Genomic DNA, 19,904 nt, shown 5'->3' on the forward strand with positions numbered 1-19,904 from the left:
TCTTGTGAGATCATGATGCGCATGCCTCTGGTGTTGGTAGGGGACATGGTTCTTCGCTTCTGTAACAACCTGGCACACCTGTTAGTGACGGAGAAAGCATGTAATGATCTGGTGGGGTCCCTCTGAAGCTGTTGTCTGTTTGGTTATTTGTTCTGTTTGCCATTTGAAATTCTAAAAGTGGCGTGAATTTCAGAGTAGTGAGCTAAGGCAAGAAGGAGGCCAGGAATGCCATCATGTCTGTACCTTCCAGTTGTTCTGGTATCCCGGAGAAGTGGAGATTGTCCCGACAGCTTCTATCTTCCATCTTCCAGTTCCTTGGCTTTACATTGGGGAAACCAATGATCATGTTCCCAAATGATGGATGGTGCTATTTTCTGCTCAACCATTTGGAGTCTGTCCTCTACAGACTACATGCCAATGTTGATGGAGGCAATGTTGGTACGGACTTAAGAGTAGTCAGTCCTCTGCAGACTGTAGGCTGGTGATGAAGGAGTCCTTGTTGGTGCGGACTGAGAAGATAGCGGCTGCGGTTTTAGTGGTGGTCTCTTCCACTGTGGCCATTGGAAGGAGAAGGGCAGAGAGTTCTTTCAGGAAGGCCTCCAGAGTAGGTTCCGCAGGGGGTGACATGCTCTGTCTGCACCTTGGGTGTTTTCCCTACTATAACCTCCATGAAGAGCAGTTGATGTGCTGGCTTAGACATGCTTTTCTGGTATGACGATAATTCCATCTAACCTGCTTGGAGTGGTGCACAGATGCGGGCTGCAGGGCACTGGCATTTGTCAGGTGAACTTCAGATGGATAGAGATTCTATTGGGTTTTATAAGGTTGGGAAGGGGGCAGCGAGGCCCTCCTCCCACGCACCTGTAGATGATGCGATTTAGTGTAACAACTTCTCTGCTCACTCCTTAACTGCAGCTTGGGGTGCTGTGTTGCCCTTATGTATACCAGTCCTATCATGGTATGGGATGTTTCAGGTGTCCCAATCCTCTTAGCCTGTGCATGGGGCAGACAATTCTCATGGACCCAAGGGCCCGTTCTGGGAGAATTCAGTGCCAGATTGTTGTAAGTAGTGCTGGGTGAGGTCCTTAAGAGCTGTGCCTGGTAGTCTCCGGCAATGATGACTCACATCTGTGTATACCCTTCCACGCTTATGGTGGACAAAACGATTCAGAAAAGGGGGTGGTGATGGACAGCAAGCCGGGCCGACGATGGCTGAAATGCCAGAAACCGGTCCCCGGAAGCTTGCCTCCTTTCCGGTGAAGAAGTGGCTTGGTAGTTTGGTCTGCCCTGTTCCCATGAGGCACTGGGTCAGACTAATTTGCATATAGCCAGGTTCTGAACTGGGGTGATGCAGTGAGCTAAATAACGGTGATGGATCAAGCCCTGATCTCTTGACTGGGTAAGAGTGTTCTGCTTAATTCAGACACTCTGTTCATCACCCCCCCCCTTTCTGAATCGTTTTTGGCCACTACAGGTGTGGCAGGGTATACTCAGACATGAGTCCCTTGCTCACTGCACCACCAGGATTCAAGCAAGCCGGACCGACGACGGCTGAAATGCCAGAAACCGGTCCCCGGAAGCTTGTCTCCTTTCCGGTGAAGAATTGGCTTGGTAGTTTGGTCTGCCCTGTTCCCATGAGGCACTGGGTCAGACTAATTTGCATATAGCCAGGTTCTGAACTGGGGTGATGCAGTGAGCTAAATAACGGTGATGGATTAAGCCCTGATCTCTTGACTGGGTAAGAGTGGTCTGCTTAATTCAGACACTCTGTTCATCACCACCCCCTTTCTGAATCATCCCTTTTAAATATGCAGCTGTCAAGGTGCACTAGTCTATTCTGCTTGTGACTAGGGGGTGCCTACGCCGTGCAAGCCTTGCAGTTTATGGCCCTTTCACTGGCATCGTCTGGAATCAGGCAGAAGGATTGCATTGCTGATAGGCAGCCCCCGTATTCTTTCCATGTGGGAGGCTGCTGCAGTGATCAGCAGGAGGCCGTTCATAGTTTCTGTGTTTCACCCCTGAGTCTGTCACAGGAACTGTGACAATGGTGATGTGGCTATCGGAGTTCAGCCAGGACGTAAGATGGGACATGCCGGTCCAGGTGCTCTGTCTCCTGTTTCCACGGCTGAGTGCAGCGAGGCCTGGTGGCGTCTGTGCCTTCCAGGGCCATCTATCACTAGTGTGCCGCCCTCCATTTGTGTCTTGATCTTCACGGGAGAGGCATCCGGGGCCAACACTAACTTCACAACCTACGGATGGGCTGGGGCCCCTCAGCAATGCCAGGCACGACAGAGATGCACAGGTCAGCCGCCATCTTCTCTTGCTTGTTTCAAATCTGCCTTTATCCTTTTCCAGTTGGAACAGTCCTCTCTTAACCAGAACACAAGCAGCCCAAGGTCGGTTTCGCCCTGACTGTGGCTCTTCAGTCAGATGTAGCTTTGTCCTAGTGGTACAGAGAGCAAGGGAGCCACGTGTGGACATACCTTTGGCCCCTTAGACCGTAACATAAAACCAATCAAAATTGATAAGAGGATGCTCGCAGTAAGTCTAACCACTGGCAATTGCTCGGGATAGCATTCCAACCCATTATTCTTTTGCCCACATGCCACCTCAGATTAGACCCAGGCATATGCAAATCAGTTCTGACCCTTCTCCAATAGGTGCATTCCAGCTTGAACTGTCGAATAAGGTCCTCTCTGAACCAGAACATTAGCAACCTAAGACTGGTTTCACCCTGATTGGGGCTCTTTTTTTCTGATGTTTTTTCATAAACTCTTTCAGTGCATTGTAGTCAAATATTGGACCCTTTATCCCACAAAGGTTTAATTTGTATTCTTAATGCAAAGCTATGGTTGTGGCCTCCAAATATTGATACATCCTTATAGCTCTTATGGTCACTAACATGAGAACTATGTTGCAATGGTGGACAAAAGTAAGTTGTCCATTATATGCCACAAGAAAAAGCAAATTATGATGAACATTCTGCGGGTTTGTATGCTACCCTCTCTAATTGCCACTCCATTTTAAGCCTAGTTACAGCAATAAACATCTGAAAGGTTTCCAGTTCCCTTCTGCAAAGTGTCTTACGTGGAGTTGCACCCTGTGTGCAGGAATTTTAATACCTTTTCACCCATTTGAACTTGAAACTTTTTTTAGATTTGCAGCTGGCATAGCAAATGTTGGATTAGGTGACAAGTGCAACAAATTCATATTTATGTACAAAAATCTGTGACTCCAAAATCTCTTTTTTCCAATATTCATACATAAATCCCACTGCATCGAGCTGTAAAGACTAACTCCAGCAATATTGGCCCAAGCCTCTGATTCAGGCTGATAAAAAGGCGATTAAAACATTCTGCCCTTGAAGGGTAGGGCATTTTGGTTTGAAAGGCCCCTCTTTGTGCCAGTGGAATGAGTTGAGGTATAGTCACCCATACTTCTTTATCCATGCCATACATGCTTAGTTTGCAGTTAAATACATACTTAATTGGGGTATAAGCAGCCTGTCTTTTGCGCTGTGACCCCATTTCACCAATCTCAATAAAAGAGATGGATTCACTGAACGGTTTTTGAACTCCTCTCGTCCAGAGGTGCAAGTCCTTCTCTGGGATCCTATGCAATTCATCAACTCCCCTAAGAAGCTCTGTGCAATGGATTGTATAGCATATTGATGAACGTGCACTGGGACCCTGGTGTTTCTAGGCAGACTCTGAACAGGAACTATATCAGATGTGTGTGTGTGTGTGTGGGGGGGGGGTGTGTGTTAGGGTGTGGTCTAGGAAAATGATGTAAAGGGCAGAGTGTGAATGAGTGTTGGAGAATAAAGACATGCTCAACTGTAGCTCCAGCGTGTGGCGTTATCTATATATATTGCATGCTCCATGGCTTGGAAAGACGATCTCATCCCATCTGGATCAGTTTTTGGGATGTGGCGCTTATTGATGCTCCGAAGGTAGTGTATGTTCACGGATGTGGACTCTGGGTTGTCAGTGACCCGTTCTGCAAGTAAGGCTTGGTCAGTCGCCCAGACCTTTTTGGGCAGGTCCCCCTATCTCTTCAGCACCTGTGAAAGGATGTTCAGCACACCAGACAAAACAACTTTTTCCGTTCGAGTGCTCCCCGTCCCCTAAAAGTAATGCTTTTTCCAAGTCTGCTGCCCTGTTCTGGCTATCTGAGGTGGCACCATTGGGCATCTTTATGTAGTGGCGTTAATGTAGAAGGGCCTAGTATCTATCGCCAGTTACTGAAGGCAACGCTTGTCAAACCTGTGGATCAGTGCCTCACTCTGTACTGGCAGACCTCACTGCAGTAACCATATTATTTATGAGTCGTAAAAGGGCCGTTTCGATTTAGAAATATGCGGCCAAGCCAAGGAAACTTCGGGGACACGCACCCATGCTTAGGACAAACCTTTGCTTACATCTTACCATCCCAATGCCGCCGGTCAAGGTTAAAGCCGGGTGACGCAGTCGACGTCCTTGTATCAAAACCTTGTTGATAGTTAAGAGTTTTTCTGGCGTCGACTTTCTTCACTGGATTGATGCAAACGAAGAAAAATTCCAAAGATATTTCATTTAATTCGCCCTCCTTTAACCCACAACCGTCCAACAATATAATAGTTTATTATTCCGACAGGCCTCTGCATTTTTCAGTTCATTTGAGTAGGTTAAAAAATGCAGGCTCTGCACTGCAGCTCAGGAAACAGACGCGCGCGTTCTCAAATCGGTGCTGGAAACTGCCTTTACGTTGGTGGCAGTGACTTGTCTTGGGAAACATGTGCAGAGTGGCAGAATAACTTCCCCATTGTCGCGCGACTCTACAGATGTTCCTTTCAGAGAAAAACGAAGATGGGCGGCAGAATTAGCTCGGCTATTCAAAAACGTGTTCTGTTTGTAGAAATCTGTTTTCAGTCAGTATTGCCGGACAACGCTGCACCCGGGCCATTGCGGGGAGAATGCAAACAGGAGAGAGATGGCTACAAGATGCGGGCAAATAAAAATAACAAACAATAAATAGAGAAGCAAAGTCACACTGGCAGAGGAACAACCCAATTGACAGTCTGCCGACATAACAAGGAACAAACCAAACAAGCATTTGCAATGCAATAGGTATCGCGAGACTTTGAGCTGTTGGCATTGTAAATGACAATGCCTTTTATTTATGTGTTTTGCATGTTTTCGAAACACAAAAAAAGCATTGTCATTTACAATGCCAACAGCTCAAACTCTGGCAAATGCAAGACTTATTCTATGTCAAATGCTTGTCACGGATGTGGCCAGATTATAAAGAGCAAAATATGTTTGTGAAGCACTGGGGACAATTGGCAACAGGGTACGGGAGTGAGGAAGTTAATATCACTAACGGAGCATTGATTGTTCTTCAGGATGATAACTTACACTTCAAAACTTTCAACATGCGACTGACAATTCCTCATTGCAGCAAGGAGAGTACATCACAAAATAAACATCGCCTTTTCACTCACTCCAAGTGGAGCTATTAGTTTCAGTAACCGAACAGCTGCCGTGTTTAGGTTTTCACCACCCAAAAATACATGCCACTTCGCCAAAGTGCGCATGACCCAATGAAAATTAAAAAGCTGCTGCCATTTCTAAAGCGAGAAAAAGGAACAGGGGTAAACCTGTTGACCCAGCTGAGACCGGGTAAGTTATATAGCAAAAGAACAATGTCTCAACTGGTATATCATTCAGGGGGGACTGGTCATGGAAAGTGTATCAATCACACAGCACGGGGGGGGGGGGGAAAGGGATGAGGGAGACCAAGTAAAAGCGGAAGAGTTGTTATTTGCATATAGTTTATAGAGACAATATGACACAACTAGATTGCAGTAACCATAACAACCAAATGTGTACTGGAAGTGTTGCAGTGACACAAGTGATTAAGGAACAACGTGAAGCGGCGAAAAAACAGTAAAACAATAAATTGTGTGCGTGGCTATGGCCAGCGAACATGGCGGACGTCTAGAGCCGGAGCTCCGACCAGCCGATCATCATCCTTCCATAAATATCCTGACCCTGGTCAAATTTCTAAGATCCCTGCAGTTGGGTCCAATCCCTAACACCGGGACGCTTGTAACCCGCGGCCGGAGCCGCCCGCACTGTGTCCTGAGGCGGTGAGGCGTCCCGGAGGGAAACCGCGAGCCGGGCTGCTGGTGCGGCCTTTGGAGCCGGGGCCTCGATTTCCAGATCGTCCCGCCAGGCAAGAGGGGCCGTGCCGAGAGTTGCTGGGGAGCCTGCGCCGAGTGCTGCCGGAGCTCCGGCGCTGCAGTGTGGCGGCGGCCCCGGCTCCATGGAGGGGCGGTCCCCGCAGGGAGATGCCGCGGGTGGCGGCTGCGGAGCAGGCTCGGCGGGTCCCTGCAGCGGGGAGAGCTGAGGGGCGCGGCCGCCATTTTACCCGCGAAGAGGGCCGCCATCGGCATTGGGTGAGCGGCGCTGCCTTAACGAATGTCCATCCTGGGCCTGGCGAGGGACTGCAGCGGACCAAGGTCAGTGTGGGGCCCAGTGGGAGGACAGGAGGAGAGGTTGCAGTGCCACGTCGCCATATCGGGGGTCTAGTCGGGCCCCGGGCTCACCTTGGCCTACATTCCTGAATGGCGATTCGCCGCGCTACCCGAGAGACCCGGGCCCAGCTAGGAGGAGGGCAGGACCGGAGCTTACTGGTCGCCGCAGAGGGTCTTGGGTGGCCGGACAGTGGGGGCTCCCGGGGTCGGCAGGGCCCTGCCACATCTCGGGGGTCGGATCGGACCCTAGTGCCAGACGTTTGTGAAGTGGACTACATGGTGCCCCCCCCCCCCCCCCGACGAGAGCCTGGTGACCCTATATTGCTGCCTAGAGATCTTGGGGCACTGGCTGGGGGGCGCAGCTGCTCTTGATGGACTGCAGTGAGTACATCCTTCCCGGGGCCGCCGTCTTGTCGCTGGGTGTCTGGTCACAGGCGTAGCCTGTTGAGCGGCTTTAACTGCGAACGGCCGGTGAGGGGACCCGCTCCTCCGCAACACCATGACACGGGGTGGCAGTGGAAGCCAGGGCAAGCAGGGCCCCATTGATAAGTTTACAGAGGCCGCGGGCGCAACCTGCGGTGCCGGACAATGCTGCGCTCTTGGCCGCGATCACGCAGTCCAGGGACCTGCGAAACGCCGTGGAACGCATAACGGGCGCGGAGACGCGCATTTCAGCCGTGGAGGATGACATGACTACCGTAAAGAAGAGGGTTGTGGCCCTTGAGAGGACGCAGAAAGGACTGGTGGCGAGAGCGGAGGAGGCAGAGGGACGCGCCAGGCGCAGTAATCTTCGCTTCCTGGGGTTTCCAGAGGATTGCGAAAAGGGCAATGCTGAGGCCTTCCTAACACAATGGCTGGAGGGGTGGATGCCGGCTGATACCCTCTCGCGCTGCTTCGTTGTGGAGAGGGCCCATCGGGCCTTGACTCAGAAACCTCCAGTGGGAGAACGCCCTCGTCCCATGATCGCCAAACTGCTGAATTATGCCGACAGAGACGCTATCCTGAAACAGGCGAGATTGAAAGGCCAGCTTATGTTTGAGAATTCTCCTATTCTTATCTTCCCGGACTACACGAAATTGGTGCAACAGCAGAGACAGTCCTTCGCCACGGCCAAGGCCCGCCTCCGGGGCCTGAAGCTACCCTATGCCCTACTATACCCGGCTCGATTGCGGGTTGTCTTCCAGTCCCGTACCCTCTTCTTTGATACCTCGGAGGCCGTCTTTCAGTGGACGGATGAGACTGTCAGGGTGCGAGTCAACACGGCAAAAGGCGGTGAGTCTGACTCCTTGACCGGGGGCCCCTCGGGTAGGGGTCCTGAAGATCAGCGCAGGCGCCGAGGCAGGTCTCGATCGAATCGCAGCTCAAAATCGCGATCCAAAACACGCAAAGACAAGGAGTCGCAGGAGGCCAATGAAGATGTGCCCTGACTTTGGGGAAGAAAGAACAATTGCCCATCCGATTGACGGCTATCTTAGACCAGGGCGCTTTAGCTTGGCTGGAAACCACGCTTACCCAAGGTTGGGAGGGGGCCACAGCCTAGTTCGACATGGGTTGTGCTGAGGGGATCCATTGGAGGTGGTGCTCCCTGGCCCCCGTTGGGGCCAGGACCATTCCCCGACTACGACAGGTGCTTCCATGTTTGGGAGGTGCGGGGTGGGGGTGGGGGGTGTTTGTTGGGGATTGGGGCTGTTCTGGTTCAGGGGAAGGGTCTGTGAGTATTGTGCTGCTTCCGATCCGTGGTGGGTGCTGCTGTTGCTGCCTGTGGTGCGACATGTATGAGTTATATGCCTTTACATAAATGTCATCTGATGCTGGGGGATCTCGGTTAGGTCCCTGTGGGACACGCATACTGAGCTGGAATGTGCGAGGAATGCTGGATAAGGTGAAGAGAGGGGCTGTTTTTACCTGGGCCAAGGGCAGGGGAACTGACATATTGCTACTTCAGGAAACCCACCTATTGGGTACTAAGGCGCTCTGCCTCCAGCGTAATGGCTTCACACAGGCCTTCCATGCAGGATTTACGAGGGGGTCGCGGGGCGTGGCTATTCTGATCCATCGTAGAATCCCCTTTACTCATAGACACACATGGCTAGATGCGCAGGGCAGGTATGTGTTCGTACAGAGTGAGATTGGAGGTGAGGTGGTTATCCTTGGTAGTGTGTACGCGCCGCCCCCACTGCAATGGGCCCTAGTGGAGAAGCTGATGTCCCCATGAGTTGATATGTCTACGGCTCTATCGATTGTGGGGGGGGGACTGGAATGACGTCATGGACGTATCATGGGACAGATGGCGGGGCGCTGCAGGCGAAGTGACAGGGAGGGAGGGGCAGGTGTCTCGACTGAAGATAATGGTCATGGGGTTGGACTGGATTGACTCCTGGAGGTACAAGCGAGGGGCGCGTAGGGACTTCACATACTTCTCCTCTGCGCGAGACTCGTTCTCGTGCCTGGACTACATCTTCCTCCCGCGGGCAATGGCCACCAGGCTCATGTCAGCAGACATCTTGCCACGGGCACTCTCGGATCACTCTCCGATCTCTGTGTTGGTCGACACTGGGCGCACCAGGCAGCCATTCAGGTGGCGCCTGTCGCCTTGGCAGTTAATGCAGCCCTCCTATCGCGCCCACATTACTTGTGAACTTGCGCACTTCCTGTCCGCCAATGTGGGCTCAGTGGCATCCCCGGCAATACTATGGGAGGCCATGAAACCCACCATGAGGGGTATCGATATCTCGTGGTGCTCAGCAGCGCGGAGGGAAAGGCGTAGGGACCTGGTGCGGCGAGAGACGGAATTGGAGGACCTAGAGCGCAGGGGTCGGGGGGCAGATGGCGAACGGGAAAGGCGTCACCTAGTGTTGGCGCAACAGCAATATACATCGATATTGCTGGATGAGGCCCGCCAGGCTTGGCTAGCCACACGGAGCCGCATATACCAATGGGGAGATAAGTCTTGCAAAATGCTTCATCGCCTGTGTCAGGGCATGATGCACGCACAGCCACTGCCCCAGATAGTCGCCCCAGATGGGGAGCCGCTGTTGGAACCCGGTGCGATAGCGGGTAGCTTTGCCTCCTACTACGAAACCCTGTATGCGCCCCGGGAGTGCCTAGATGCTGCCATGGTGCAGCGATTCATAGATGATCTTCCGCCAAGGGCCGTTTCGGAGGAGGTTCGTGATGCACTAGACCGGCCGCTGACGGATAACGAGCTGGCCACGGCCCTGGGCGAACTGAACCCGGGCAAGGCACCGGGTCCGAATGGGTTTCCGTGCAAATTTTTTAGACACTATGCGATGCAGTTGACACCCCACTTCCGGCAGTCATCGAGGAGGCACGTGAGAAGGGTATGCTGCCTCCGGACTGGAGACACGCGGAGGTAGTCGTTTTTCTGAAGCCGGGGCGCCCCCCGTAGAGACACGAGTCCTACCGACCTATCTCGCTGCTTAATACCGAGGCCAAGATTTTGGCGAAGGCCCTCGCTAATAGACTGGAAAGTAAAGCCCTGTGATTTGTATGTACATGAAAGTCAAAATATTGACTATTAAGAAGCAGTGTGGGGGACTTTAAGGAGAGATTGTGCTGGCAAGGGAATGTTGAACATTAATCCCACTATGTGTCACACTTTTGTTAAAGAAACAATTCAAACTGGAAAATGGAAAAACTTTACACAATTTATTATGGTACCTCCCTTTAGGGTTACACTCTAAATTAAAAACATTTGTTAAAAAAGAGTTAATTTCATGATAAAAACCAACATGGATAATCATAAAAAACAGTCAAAAAGCAAGAGTCGACGCGGCGTTTCGGTGGATTTACAATAGTTGCACCTTCATCAGGACATTTGGCAATATTGACTTGTAGTCAGATAAGGTATTCGTTTTTGCTCGGTCGGTGAGGGTGGATATAGGATAATCCGATACAAGGGGGTCTGATTCACTTCCTCTTGTTCTTCAGCCTGGTTAAATGAATTCGGCCTCCCTGCTCCTCCGCGTCCGTATCTTCATGGGTGAGTCGCTAATAGACTCAAGCCCCATATCACGGACTTGGTCCACCCGGACCAGGCCGGCTTTATGCCTCAGCGAGCCACTCGACATAACATTAGGCGAGCCCAAGTTGCGATTTCGGCCTGGGGGGGGGGGTCTGGGAGAGTGGTCTGCGCTGCTGTTGGCTGACATGGATAGGGCATTCGACTCTCTGAGCTGGACGTATTTGTTTGCTCTCTTGGGCCCCCTGAATCTGGGTCCCCGATTCATGGCATATGTACGACTCCTCTACACGGACCTGACGGCAGCGGTGCGTGTCGGCGGTGGAATCGCCCGTTCCTTCAATATCCAGCGGGGGACTAGGCAGGGGTGCCCCCTCTCCCAGTATCTCTTTGCACTCGCTATGGAACCTCTTGCGGCGTGGGTGCGGATTGATGCCCAATTGAGGGGCTTCCAGTGGTCAACTGGTGTGGCGGATAGAATAGCCCTATACGCCGACGACGTGCTATTTTTTCTCACCAACTTGGATCGTTCGGGGCCTCGCATTATGCGGATCCTGCAAATTTTTGGAGAAACTTCGGGGCTTTATATGAACCCCGGGAAGTCCACCCTCTGGACTCTAGGGGGTCCGCAACCACTGGGTGAGTGGGCCGATGCGCTTCAGGTGGCTGTGGACGGTGTGAAATATCTTGGGGTATACTTCACGGAAGATGCGTCTGTAGCCCTAGAGCGTAATATTACCCCGGTCTGGGAACGTACACGAGAAGATCTCAAGACATGGGCCAGGATGCCGCTCTCCATTCAGGGCAGATCTGCCATTTTTAAGATGGCCACGCTCCCACGCTTACTGTATCAATTACAGAACCATCTGGCGTTGGTTCCACACACTTGGTTCCGGTGCCTGAACGCGGCATTGAGTGGCTTTTAGTGGGAGGGGGGCGCGGTACGGGTTGCGCTGCGGACTTGCTTCCGCTCCAAATACACGGGAGGCCTTGCCACATCGGACTACTATCATACTATCAGGCATCCCACCTACTGGTACTGAACGACTGGTGGTACGCGGACAGGGGAGACCCTGCTTATGCGGTGGAGCGATCCCTCATGGGCTCTGCCTCCCTACACACGCTACTGAACTCCGCATCTCTTCGGAGATTCCTGCCGTCCGTCACGCGAGTGGTCTTTCAGATCTGGCGGCAGGCCCTGTGCAGGGTGGGCTGGTGGAATGTCCTGACCCTGGAGACCCCGTTGTGGCAGAATGGAAGATTGCCTCAACTAGCGGCCCTAGTGGGCTTTCGGAATTGGGACGTGATAGGCATCTCTACCCTGGGTGATGTCATGTCTGGGGGGGGTGCTCAAGTCCTTTGCCACGTTGCGGGAGGAGTTTGAAATGCCACACGGCCAATTTTACAAATACCTCCAATTCCGATATGCTCTGACCCCGTATCTCCAGGGAGTGGAAGATATACCGGAATTTAGTCCTATAGAGGCCAAGGTCTTTATGGGAGAACTGCCTGACAAAAATATTTCCCACATATACCAGACCCTTGTACGCCACAGCGCCTCAGACCTTGCCCACCTCAGGATCCAGTGGGAGCGGGATGTTGGGGAGCTAGACGAGGAGGATTGGGTGGAGGCCCTGGAAGGGCCCAGGGGAGCGGCCATTTCCACGCGCTTGCGACTGATACAATTCAGGTACCTCCACCGTACATACTACACTAGACAGCGCTTGTGGAGAGCGGGATTGATTGCTTCCCCGAATTGTCTTAGGTGCAACACAGAGGTGGGGACGCTACTGCACACAGTGTGGGGCTGTGGGGTTCCCCAGCGATTCTGGGACAGAGTGTTTCGGTGTTTGAATGAGGTACTGGCCTGGGAGCTGCAGAGGGACCCTAAACTGGCTCGTCTTCGTGTGCAGGCTGGAGTGGGGGGTAACCGGTACAAGCACCATTTACTACTGTTGGGGCTGACCTTGGCCAAAAGGTACATTGCAATATCTTGGAAGGCGCCCTGCGCCCCTTCCTTCATAGCTTGGCAGAATGAAATGGACTTTTGTATGGGCCTGGAACAGCCTGTATATGTCGCACGGGGGTGCCCTCTCAAGCATTATAGAATTTGGAAGCGGTGGGCAGACAATTGGGGCCTGGACCTGGACCCACCCCCAGAGGAAGAGGTCGTACAGCTAATCTGACAGTCAGATAACCTATGCTATGGCGAACATTGCTACACGCATAGCACGACACGGACGGAGTAGGCAGCGGCACGCGCGGGAGGGAGGGGGGAGTTGAGGGTGGGTGGGGGAGGGCGGGGGGGTTTGTACAACAAGGCATTTCTTTGTTTGTTAATTCAACTGCATAATCGACTAAGAAAATGCTTGCATGTCACAGTCATTGATTATTTGTTCTAGTGATTGTCTCTGGAGGTCAGAGAATTACTTGATATGTTCCTATCATGCAACCAATAAAATCTGTTTAAAAAATAAATAAATAAATAAATAAATTGTGGGGGTCAAACAAATGTTTTTACGATTACAGGTACAATTTAATTGTTTGCAAATGACCCTTTGGTTGCCGCGAATGGCGTTGTGGAGTTGACGGGGTTGACGGGGTTCCCACCTATTTAAATCAAGGTCATCATCAGGATGATGGTTACATAATTCTTGAATAGTGCTCTATAGAATCAGGAAGGAAACAAGGGATAATCAATTGGAATAGAGCCCAGAGGAAAAAAAATCAAGCAAAAGAACGAGGGAGAATGCGGGGTAAGTCGTTGGAATTCCTGATGGCACCATGAGGGGGACTAGACAACAGATGGAGGGGGGGGAAATCCAGCGGAAAATTCAGCTGGTCTGGAACTGCTGTAAAAACAAAAGTGCAGAGGGTCCAGATAAAGAAACGGGGGCACAGTGTGTCAATGTAAGCTGGTGTCCGTCTGAAAGTTACCTGTAGAACGTCACTTGAATGAGGGCAGCGTGTGAGTAGCTGGGCTGCAGTCTACGAAATAGAGGGAAAAGGACACAGACAGGAGTTACTAACAGGGAACGGGTGGATGGCCATTAAGTGAAACTACCAGCGCTGTAAAGCACCGTGTTCTTACCTTGTTGTTCCAGTCAACGTCAATCGAATGAAGGCAGCGAGTAAGTGGCTGTGCTGCGGTCTAAGGAACGAAGGAAAACGGACACGGACGGGGGTTACTAATTGGGAGCAGGTCGGTAGCCTCTAAGTGAAGGACCAGCGATGTAAGGCACCGTGATCTTACCTTGGAGTTCAATTCTACTGGCATAACAAATGGTCTGTGACCAATTTTTGTAAGAAACTAATTCAATTATATAAACTCCGTGTTGTGTGACTACAACACTAATAATCAATATTCAAACGTATTACTACATCCATATACTCATACATGTGTGGAAGAGCCACACACAAAATACAGAGTAAGCGCCAGCCAAATTAGATTGTTTACAACAACAATGTTTTAATTCAATTGTCAGCAGAGTTGTTACTTTTCAATCAGTAAAGGTTGCGAGCAAGAAAAGGAATGGGGAAGTGATGGTTGAGGGTGGTGATCAGGGGTGAATCACAAGAATATACAAAATACACACTTTTAAAAGTTCAGAGACGCTGGTAAACAAAAACCAGACAAAGTAGACCTGTCCAATGTAACACGTTCATTTACATGTAATCTGTAAATATGTACATGTGCAATTAATGCACCTTCAATGGAATGTAGGTCTTGACAAGGGGAGAGCGTCGACGTTTCGACTCGACTGATGCAATGAGGGAAAGTGAAGTCTCAGCTGCGAGTCTTCTTCAGGACATGGGGTGGCAACCTCAACCTGGTGCCAAGCCTGGCTACACAGGTAAGTCTTTCTCAAAAGGTCCAAAGGTTCAATGTCACCAAAGGTCCAATGTTCAATGTTGCGCAGAAAACTCCTGCACCAACTTTATGCACAACCATACATGATGGCAGGGGGTTCCTTGGAAGAATCCAGAATACGAGAAAGGTTCTAGCAGACCGCCGGGCCTGTTTCCACAGCTTCACTGTTCATCAACTTCAGACTTGTCATACTGTCCCTTCAGAGGTCACCAGTCTACTGATGACAAAATGTTGGATTTGTTTGGGAAAGTTTTGTGACAAAATCCATTTGCTATTGAAAAGTGTTCATAATTATAACTGCCCAGTGGTGAGCCCCACTTGGTGATGTATGTGTGTATATATATATATATATATATATGAAAAACAAAGGTTGACATACGCTATAGTTAGGTATGGTAATAATATATCTAGCTTTGCGTTAAACAAAACCTATAAATGTACTGAAAAAAACATGTGACATTATAGTTAGGTGAAAATTGAAGTCATAACCTAATGTTTTAAACTAAAAAAATACTTTAATTTATCACTTATAGTTTACTTAGCTAACTATAACTTGTGCCCTCTCCCTGCACTATTTATGACCTTAGATATTACATCACTATAACTATTAACTAAAGCTGGTGAATTTCAGTGGTTTTTCGAGTTTAAAATGAGACCTTATAACTGACATCTTCTTCAAACCATAACGTCCCTGTAACCTTTGTTTTTCTTTAATTAATTCTATGAAAGTTAGATATTATTACCATACCTAACTATAATCTCATTTTAATCTTTGGTATTATTTGCAGTGAATTTCTTATTTTTAACGTAAGGTAAGACCTTAATAATATACCCAACCGCTGTGGATGCCTGCAGCCAGGCCTGTACCTAACCCCCACACGATGGCCAACCCCTCGCCACGCACAGCCTTCACTTTCAAACTGCCTCCGGTGGAGTCCACGCTAGCTCCCACAGGCGTATGGCTGGACCACACAGGTGGGCATCGGAGAGTCCCGCAGGAAATGTTGACAGCTCTTGTGGGACCAGGTGGCCAAATATGTCCTCCCCCCACACACACAAAGGACAGTGTATCAGGCTACCCCTACTCTCACTGCAATGTCTTTTAAATTTTATTTTGAGGACACGAGGAAGGGGATCCTTTGTCTTGTATTGGTGGGCACTGTATTTTTCCTTATGTCAAGGCCTGTCAATCAGATGCCTTGGTACTGCAGGACTGCTGGGCCCCATGTTACTGATGCAGCCGATGAGAAAAAAAAGCAACCAATCAGATCACTCTGTTTTTTTTTTTATTTGCAGTCTAACCATCCAGGTATCTTTTTTTTAACCTCAATTTCTCAAAAGCAGCTGAACAGATTTAAGGCAAGTCACAAAAAGCGCACTTTCTGAGTAAAGATCGATCTATCTGCCAAAGTTCGTCTAGTGTTTCCTATATCACTGTCGAAAATTCCCTATGGAAATTGCATTTTGGGATCCTCCCTTTTACTTGGCCCTGCTTGACTAATCACCCCGAAACATATTTTTTTAAAAAATGTTTCCTGAAGATTCGTCAAACGGCGCCAAACTTATTAGCAAAACAAAAAAAGACAGCAAGTCTACGCTTAAGGCCTCATCCGCCTGCGATGCTGGTGCTCACAATGCGGGTGCAGTACCCGTGACACGGATCACAACAATCTCTCCAAAAGTAGTTGTGCTGGCACACCAGGATTGTGAAAATACTTGTTTTCATAGGGCACGGCTAGGGTATATGTATGTATATATCTTTATGAATGTTTGCATGTATATGTATGCCATTACTGGCAGCAATGCTTTCATAACTCTCTCCTACAGACTTTTGAGTGTTGAAAGTATCTGCAAATAGCAGCAAGAGTTAATTTGGTTTTCCTTTATGTTCTAGGCACAGCTGAATTCTTTGGATGTTGCTCACGTTACGAAGACCAATAACGGAAGCCATACCGTCTTTCTTTTCAAGACTGAAAGTGTGGGAAACTAAGCATGCAGAGACGCGCGAGAGGATCGAATTTAGGACTTTTCTTACTCCTTTCCCAGGTCTACCAGGCTGGCTTTGACAACATCCCTCCTGTGACGCTTGTCACTCTGGGGCTGAACATTTTTCTGTTCCTGAACCCGTTGCATGATCTAATGGAGGTCTGCATCAGCGTAAACGAGGGTTACTACCGGAAGGATTGGCAGCGCTTGCTTCTGTCGCCTTTCCACCATGCCGACGACTGGCATCTGTACTTCAACATGGTGTCCCTGCTATGGAAGGGCATCCGGCTGGAACGGGAGCTTGGAAGCGCCCGTTTTGCATCCATAATCGCTGTGTTTTCTCAACTGATTGGAATGCTGTATTTACTGCTGGAACTAAGTCTCACAGAGATAACGGGCGACCCGTCGTACAACAAGCAGTGTGCAGTGGGCTTCTCAGGTACGACCGACGGTACAAAGAATCCACAATGCAGTATATTACTAGCATGAGTCGTTTTACATTTTTACATTTTTAATAGCAATCATGTTCAATTATGCAAACAATGTGAAGTGCACACACAATGAATAAGGCAAGCGCATATTTTATAACATACGTTTTACTTGCGCCTGCAATTTCCGACACAAAACATTCTTACATAGGGTTGCACTCGCTATTAGGAAGAGAAAACACATTCCTAATAGTGAGCCGCAAAAATTGAACTCGCAAAATAGGGCTTATACATTCCCCATGCTGTTTTTGCATGTGCAAACGGGTTCGCAAACCCATTTGCGCATGCAAAAGTGATCGAATATCTGGTCCTTTGTCTCAGATTACTTTTGTGAATCGGGCCCTATGTACTCACATGGAAGCACACCACTTCCAACTGGTTAGAAGGTGTGCCCTGTTAGTTTGGAAGGCCTGTCTTAAGGCCTGCAATCTAAAAGTATTGCTGTTTTCAGCCCTACAACATTTCTTTTTTTACTGACTATCAGGGGAAGAGGTTTGGCCAAGATGGGATGGGGTGAAGAAGGCAAATGTTTTCTCCATCAGAGACTCTGCAGGGGGTCACTGCCAAGGGTCTTATGAAGTGTTTGAACATTGTCAGTGTATCATGGATGCTAATTTTCAGTTGACGGTGGGTGGTGGCCCAGTAATGTGTCAGCCCTAGAGCTCCAGATGGGGACGTAATGACCCAAAGCAAGTTCAGTTGAAGGGAGGTATTTAAAAGGAGGGAACAGGAAAGGGGATGGTGATAATAATGGTGTTTTATACAAATAAAAGACAGCCAAGAGTTGCTCTATCCATGATACTGTGCCTTGGCAGGCTCGATTATCAAGAACTATGAAGCAGCTTCTGAGACTGTTTTAGGTAAAATTACCAAATGTTTATTCTAGTGATCAAACAGTGATTTGCGGCTGTATCTCAAGTATGAAATGGAGACGGCATTGCATACTGTAATACCAAAATTACCTCCTCCAGAGAAGAAACACCATGCGTGCCCAACCACCCAAACCTCAGCTTAAATGTAATCATAAACAGAAGGACAATCTAATGAGAAACAGCAGTACTATAGAAAATCCCAGAAATGTACCAGGAATAATATAGGGAGCGTGTTTGGGTTATCAGGTGAGGAATTGCAAAGCGATTAGATCTCCAGAAAGGCTGCCATAAATGATACCGTCATTCTGATGAGCAGTATTCCTGAAATCCGAAGGCTCTAGAGCATGGCAGATGTTCAGCAAAAGCTTCGAAGACTGATGAGTGGCGAACAACGCTGCCACAGGATTGACCATTCTTCCTGAGAGAAAAGTTTAGACAAGGGACAAGCCTGACCAAAAATTCACTAGTGAAAAGGAATAGAATAGTTTCAGACATAAAGCCCATTTAAAGTTATCTTGACTAGCCTATGAAATAAAACATGCTGAAGAAAAGAGTTCTCCTTGTGTACATGACATGGGCGACAGCACAGCCGCAGAGTGCAGCAGAAATTACTATAGCACACAAGCTGTTCAGAAGAGTGTGGGACAGTCTCCGGCCACTAAACACATTCTTGATTTCCAATGATCACATAAATACACTTGATTGAATGTAGATACCCACATTCAAACTGAAGAACACATAAACAGACCCATAATAATAATATTTTGTTCTAATTTGTCAAAACTTATAATAATAGCTGAGAAGGACTGGACTCTGGAGTTCCTTTTAGTTGATGCCAGGAGAGAGGAGGTGATACATTAGGCTTTCTCCCTAGTTGTATCTATGGTAGCCTTGGAGACATATGCTTGCGAGTGGGCTCGAAAACAAGCCCCTGCTCTCTAAAATCAAAGAGGTCGTTAAAGAGAGGCAGTCCATACTCACATAAGAGATGGGCCACAGTATTCACTCAAATCCTCTCTGCAACTAGTACATGGGGACAGTTCACCCCATAAGCCCATGGTGCACAGTCCCCTGAAATATATGGAATACACAGAGCAAGCACTTAAAAAGGGACAATGCGACTTCACACTTGGAGAAACTTATTATGCAGTACTTCAGTGGCTTTAAGAGTGCTTCAAATGCCTCATATATCAAAATTCTACCAGAGCTCCTGCTCTTCTGAAAGTATTCTCAGAAACAAGTCAATGCATGCTTCAATTACCAAACATTTGAAACTGTGGCATACATTCACTACCAAAACAAGAGCCTAGCAGATACCTCTGTCAGCGAACTTTCTTCATTCACCGACATGACATTGCCCTGTTATAAAGACTGTAACCCCTAGAAAAGATATCGATGCAATATAGACCGAAAGGTTTAATTTGAATAACTCTGATGTACAACAATTTGAGGATGTAGCATACAAAACAGTATAGCATGAACAGGTCTAACATTGCTAACCAATCCTATGGCCTACCCAGCTGATAGCATCTTAACCTCAGTTAACGCCACGCTTTTAGCAGCAACTAAAGCACTGAACTTGGCTTTCGCACAAGCCAGAGCTTTAAGTAGATTTTCTACAAGCTCTTTCCTTGTACAATGGAGTGGAGAAGTGTGGCTCAATGGTTAGAGCGGCAGACCTTGATGCAGAGCGCTGGCCAGGGACCAGGTTTCGATTCCCGCCTCGGCGGGATCGGGCTTAAATTCCTCTGACCGGATATTCTCGCCTCAGTGCCGAATCTAAGCATGGGCCCCACGCTGCAACTCTGGGCAATAGCTTGCTTAGTCTCCACAACGGCCTCCGATACACAAGGGATGCCTGGTTTCACCATGGGATGCCCAGGAGTGGACACCTCACAAGGAAAAGCCAGGAGGGGTTCCCTTGTGGTAGGAGTACAAGCGCCGGGATGCTTACGGGTTACTGTTCGCGCTATACAAATACAACACATTTACATTTACAATACCGGACCATAAAATAGTTTTTAAAAAAATGACTACCATTCTAAGATTAACATCTTGGTGAGTTGAGGGGAGGTAAAAGGGCATGATAAACTGTTTGCAGCCTGAACCCAAACTAAAGAATCCAGTTTATACTACAGATCACTGTGTCTGTACACTGACTGTGAACAAATTATACCCCTTACCTGAA

The 19,904-nt window shown here is 48.9% G+C and overlaps 1 protein-coding gene across 4 annotated transcripts in view; it reads left to right on the forward strand.

The window, feature by feature from the left end:
- Positions 1-19,904, forward strand: part of RHBDD1 (rhomboid domain containing 1) — a 420,273-nt gene that overhangs the window by 87,052 nt on the left and 313,317 nt on the right. For 3 of the 4 annotated variants that reach the window (XR_015300952.1, XM_086943885.1, XM_086943884.1), the window contains exon 2: positions 16,265-16,795. Coding sequence is in view for 3 of the 4 variants with exons in the window: in XM_086943885.1 (XP_086800011.1) it covers positions 16,363-16,795 (433 nt within the window). In the remaining variant the exon portion in view is untranslated. Of the gene's footprint in view, positions 1-14,223; positions 14,354-16,264; positions 16,796-19,904 lie in introns of those variants that run through there. The other variant, XM_086943886.1, reaches the window with a different exon arrangement.

This window comes from Lissotriton vulgaris, chromosome 11, assembly GCF_964263255.1.
Source record: "Lissotriton vulgaris chromosome 11, aLisVul1.2, whole genome shotgun sequence".
Classification (NCBI taxonomy): domain Eukaryota; kingdom Metazoa; phylum Chordata; class Amphibia; order Caudata; family Salamandridae; genus Lissotriton; species Lissotriton vulgaris.